The sequence below is a fragment of the Octodon degus genome, unplaced genomic scaffold (assembly GCF_000260255.1).
Source record: "Octodon degus isolate 3935 unplaced genomic scaffold, OctDeg1.0 scaffold00121, whole genome shotgun sequence".
In the NCBI taxonomy this organism is placed as follows: domain Eukaryota; kingdom Metazoa; phylum Chordata; class Mammalia; order Rodentia; family Octodontidae; genus Octodon; species Octodon degus.
Window position 1 is genome coordinate 3,604,808 of NW_004524697.1, and position 4,762 is coordinate 3,609,569.

Consider the following 4,762-nt stretch of genomic DNA (forward strand, 5'->3'; position numbering starts at 1 on the left):
CCGGGCGCCCGGGGGTTGGGGGGTGGGGGGTGGGGGAAGACGCCGAGCACCGAAGCAGGGCCCCGGGCGGAGGGCGCGGTGGGGCTGCGAGCACGCTGGGGCACGTGGAGGGGCGCGGAGAGCGAAATGAGTCTGGTGGGGGGCTTTCCCCACCACCCCGTGGTGCACCATGAGGGCTACCCGTTCGCCGCCGCCGCCGCTGCCGCCGCCGCTGCAGCCAGCCGTTGCAGCCACGAGGAGAACCCCTACTTCCACGGTTGGCTCATCGGTCACCCCGAGATGTCGCCCCCCGACTACAGCATGGCCCTGTCCTACAGCCCCGAGTATGCCAGCGGCGCCGCCAGCCTGGACCACTCCCATTACGGGGGAGTGCCGCCCGGCGCAGGGCCCCCGGGCCTGGGGGGGCCGCGCCCGGTGAAGCGCCGAGGCACCGCCAACCGCAAGGAGCGGCGCAGGACTCAGAGCATTAACAGCGCCTTCGCCGAGCTGCGCGAGTGCATCCCCAACGTGCCCGCAGACACCAAGCTCTCCAAAATCAAGACGCTGCGCCTGGCCACCAGCTACATCGCCTACCTCATGGACCTGCTGGCCAAAGACGACCAGAACGGCGAGGCGGAGGCCTTCAAGGCGGAGATCAAGAAAACAGACGTGAAAGAGGAGAAACGGAAGAAAGAGCTGGTCAGTATCAAGGGCAGGGGGCGGTTGGTGGTGTGGGGTTCAGAGGGCCGCGTCTCCCAGCTTCTCTCCAGGCTGAGAGGTGGCACCCTCGTTCTTTAGCTGTGTTGATTCCATCAGCTTGTGCTAGAGATGGATTCCTGCATAAACAGAGATGGGGGAGGATTCAGCAGGAGGAGGGGAAGTCTTAAGAGAGATGGTTGGCCCTTCTGACAGACCCTCCGGGTGAGGAGCAGAGCCTCCCAATTCTTGGTCCAGACGCTTGGGCGGGGCCCCTCACTTTTTACCCATGAGAGCCTTCTTTTGCCCTCCAATGTGACCTTGCTGTCTGATATTTCTAATGAAAGAAGCTCTCGGTCCCCATTATTTCACCCTCCAAACGCCAGGTAGCCATTAATTCTGAATCTTGAGAGTTTCATGGTTGCCCTTATTGCTATGCCCCAAAGACATAAAGGTAAATATTAAATAAGTACTTTGAACCTCGAAATACAGCTCAGGTTTCTCTTTGGCTGTGATGTTTTATTTGAACAAGCCTATACATTTTAAGACAAAATTTAAATATCACTACAGCTGTTATTATTAGGAGTAACACCAAATTTTACGGAGCCATTTAAAATTCCCTTAGTTTCCTAACAAGTGCCCACAATGCAGTAGTGTTGAGGACGCCAGGTGATTGCCATGTATGCCCCAAGAATAATCCCATTTCTTTCTTTCTTTCTTTCTTCCCATTTCCTGAGATTGTTTCCTTTTGAGCATTTGACCCTTTGGTGGCTGCATAAGCAAATGACCTTTTGGAATGCCCAGAAATCTGAGGCCTTCAAGGAGCTTCTCACTTGGAAGCGGAGAGCCCCTGGCTGAAAGGCCCTGCCTGCCTGGAGCAGTGTGGCCTTCCGCCCATTTTTCTTAGAATGTAGCTCTGGCATTGCTATTGAAAACAGAAGGCATATTTAGCGCCCACACACACACACACATGCACACACACACACACACACACACACACACACTACCCCTACATCTGGAGTCTGAAAAAAAGACCCTGGGCTCCTCCATAAATGACTCGAAAACCAGCGATTGTTTATAAACTTGCCGATCTGGTAGTTGAGTGTTGCAGCGCAGAGGCCTCCGTGGTAGCTAGGACGCTGCAAGCCCCAACTCGCTTTGCAGCAGGGCCTGGGACTTTGAACATCTCTCCTCTCAGCCTTCCTTCCCTCCCTTCCTCCCTCTCCTCTGGCCCAGGAAATACGGGAGTGGCTTGAGACCAGGTATCTTCTCTGATTTTCTCTTCGCTTTTTCTTGCTCTCGCCTTCCTTCTACCCAGAATGAAATTTTGAAAAGCACAGTAAGCAGCAATGACAAGAAAACCAAAGGCCGGACAGGCTGGCCGCAGCACGTCTGGGCCCTGGAGCTCAAACAGTGAAGAAGAGGAGGAGGAGAGAGCGAGTGGGCAGGGGCCGGTGTGCCAGACACAGACCCAGGACTCCAGACCAGCCCTCAGCTTCGCTCTGAGGCTCTGAGGACTACTCGCATTTGGATCATCCGGTTTATTTATGTGCAATTTTCGTCCCCCTCTCTTTGCCCCTGTTTGAGGCATCTGTTCCCCTACCTTTCCCTCCAAAACAGTGGATATTTGAAGAAAAGCATTCCATATTTTAATATGAAGAGGACACTCCCATGTGGTAAGGGATCCCTTCGACTGGTAGATTCTGTATGTGTGAATGTCCCCTGTTGGCTGTGTAGACACCACCGATGTCCCTCTTCACCTAACCAGCCCCTCCCAAGATAAAAACAGCAGACACTAGTGCATATGTGAAGTATATCTTTGATACCTGGCCTTTGGATATAAATATTCCTGATGATTATAAAATTTTATTTCAAAACAGAATACAGGGCCACTAACATTTCAGTTGGGGTCAGTAACTAGTGCTGTCCATTCATATGTGATCATTCCCTACTCAAAGATGTTTCCAACAGTTGCTTGTTTTGTGCACTTCCGTCCTCTAAAACTAAATGGAATTTAATTAATATTGAAGGTGTAAGCGTTGTAAGTATTCAATAAACCACTGTGTGTTTTTTTTACAAAATCCTAATCTTTTAATGGCTGATACCTCAAAAGAATTTTGAAAACAAAGCTGTTATACTTGTTTTCATAATATTTAAAATATTCAGAAGTAAACTAAATTATCATACTTGCCTCTAACTTTATTTGAAAGTCAGTGGTTCCGATCCATCAACATGACTGGTGGCTGTCCCGGTGAGGCTGAGGAGGCACTGTTAAAGAGATGTATCTTTGATGGAAATCCTGCCTGTCGGCCTGTCTCTCTCCTTCTGCCCCAGCCTCCCAGGAGGCCAATGAGTCGCCTATTGCACAAGCCTCTGGACCCTAGGCACATCCTCAGTTGTCTCAGAGGGTGGAACAGTGTCTTTACTTTCCTGAAATTAATCAGATGCCTGACTGGGGAGGGGGCTTAGATTTGTGTTGGGTGAGAGGTTTTCAGTGGAGGAGGTGTGAGAAGAATCCCAGGCATTATTACACCCTCAGGAAGTACTGTAGACTGTTTGATTTAAAATATAGGGGATAAAAGGAAAAGAAAGGGAGGGAGAAAGAGAAGGTTTTGATTGTAACCTAGATTGGGAGGATTCTCTTCAGAGCAGGCAGGGCTGGTGATGGTGGAGGGCTTTTGAAAAAACGGTATGATTAGGTAACAAGGAATTTTACGTCAAGTAAGAAATTGTGAACAAGACCACAGGTTTAAAGGGGGGCATGGGGTGGGCTAGATTTACAAGGAGCTACAAGGAACTCAATATTAACTGTGCGGTGTCTGGAGTCTGACCGGCAGAGCAAGCTGCAAGCTAACCCAACTTCCAGCAGCCGAGGACTTCATCCTGTCAGAGTTCTGGTGTCCCAGAGTCCGGTAATGTCCCGGAAGAAAGTCCCTGCGGCCTCTTTTTCCCCCTGTAGACTGGCTGGAGCTGGACTCTGCTCTAGAAATCAGAGAAACTGAAGTGTTATAAAATACTAACTCTGCAGGCTTGGTGGGGGGAAGAGGGAAGGGGAGGAAGAAAGGTGAAACATATTAAAAAGAGGTTTGTTCCATGAAATGCTGCGTTATATAAATCTCTTGTTAGAGAGACTTGCCAGAGAGTTTCCATCTTGAAACCCATCCTCAGGTGATGTTCGCATCTCGCCCTGGGTACAGACTTGTGATATCCCGAGGGTTCCCAAGCCTTGCTGGTGCCTACTGTGACCCGATTACCTACCTGCACAGGCTTTATCAGGCCAGTCTGGGCGAATTCCAAGTGGCCCAGGGAGACAAGCGAGTGGCTTTGCGTACTTCTGCCAGCTGCTGACAACGGGAGGGCGCGGGGTTAGAACAACTCGGCCAAAGCGATCTGAACTTTCTCCCTACAGGTCAGCGGTTGCTGAGCAGACCTGGTGGGCAAGGGGCTGTGTTTACAGACACTTGCCTTTGTTTATAGCACTGGGAGGTGGGGGGAGGCGCGCCCTGGTTTCAGTTGGTCTCTCAACCCTTGTCTGTCTGCCCAAGTGTCTCCCCCTCTTTCTTGCCTTTAGCCTCCTTTATTTTATCCACTTAGGAGAAAGACTCCAGGTCCTAGAGGCAAAAGAAAGCAGTCCACGAAAGTGGTGAGTGGAATGGTAGTGGAAACTGTTTTTAAAAAACAAGAACAGAAAAGGTTATCTTCACTGCGCACATGTGCCTGTGGGTTCCTTGGGAACTGGTCATCCCACCTGGGCCTTAATGCACTTGTGCTAGTTTTAACTCTTTTTCTAGCTTTTTAGGCACCCGCAGAAGGGAACCCAAAGATCCTGGTGCACTGTTCTGCAGCTGCTTATTGAAACACATACTTTGTGACCTGTACTCCAGACACCAAGCTCTTAGTCTGACAGGAAGCAAGCTCTGCCGACCTCTTCTCTCTCCTGCGGCAGTAACATCCTCCCCACCAGCAGCACCAAGCCCATTAGCCCATGTGCTTTACAGGTCCACCTTCCAGGAACTTCAACTGTATAGAAACCCAGCAGACCCCTGTCCCTCACCTCAAGCAGCCAAACCTGCTTGGCAGATGGTGG

The 4,762-nt window shown here is 50.8% G+C and overlaps 1 protein-coding gene across 2 annotated transcripts; it reads left to right on the top strand.

Annotated features, from left to right (window-relative positions):
* Positions 1 to 6: 6 nt before the first annotated feature.
* Hand2 (heart and neural crest derivatives expressed 2) lies at positions 7 to 4,290 on the top strand. 2 transcript variants are annotated; one of them, XR_002817850.1, is made up of 3 exons: positions 40 to 678; positions 1,994 to 2,351; positions 4,270 to 4,290. XR_002817850.1 is itself a non-coding variant. In XM_004640229.2 (2 exons), the coding sequence occupies exons 1-2, from the start codon at positions 127 to 129 to the stop codon at positions 2,090 to 2,092; spliced, it is 651 nt and encodes a 216-aa protein (XP_004640286.1). In that variant the 5' UTR covers positions 7 to 126; the 3' UTR covers positions 2,093 to 3,477. The 2 variants fall into 2 exon arrangements, 1 of the variants encoding a protein (XP_004640286.1); XM_004640229.2 differs by lacking the exon at positions 4,270 to 4,290 and having other exon boundaries at positions 7 to 678; positions 1,994 to 3,477.
* Positions 4,291 to 4,762: the final 472 nt, after the last annotated feature.

Excerpts from the sequence above, each read along its gene's own strand:
- Hand2 (XM_004640229.2), top strand. The coding sequence starts at position 127 with ATGAGTCTGGTGGGGGGCTTTCCCCACCACCCCGTGGTGCACCATGAG. Across the intron at positions 679-1,993 it reads AGAAACGGAAGAAAGAGCTG|AATGAAATTTTGAAAAGCAC; the intron begins GTCAGTATCAAG and ends CCTTCTACCCAG.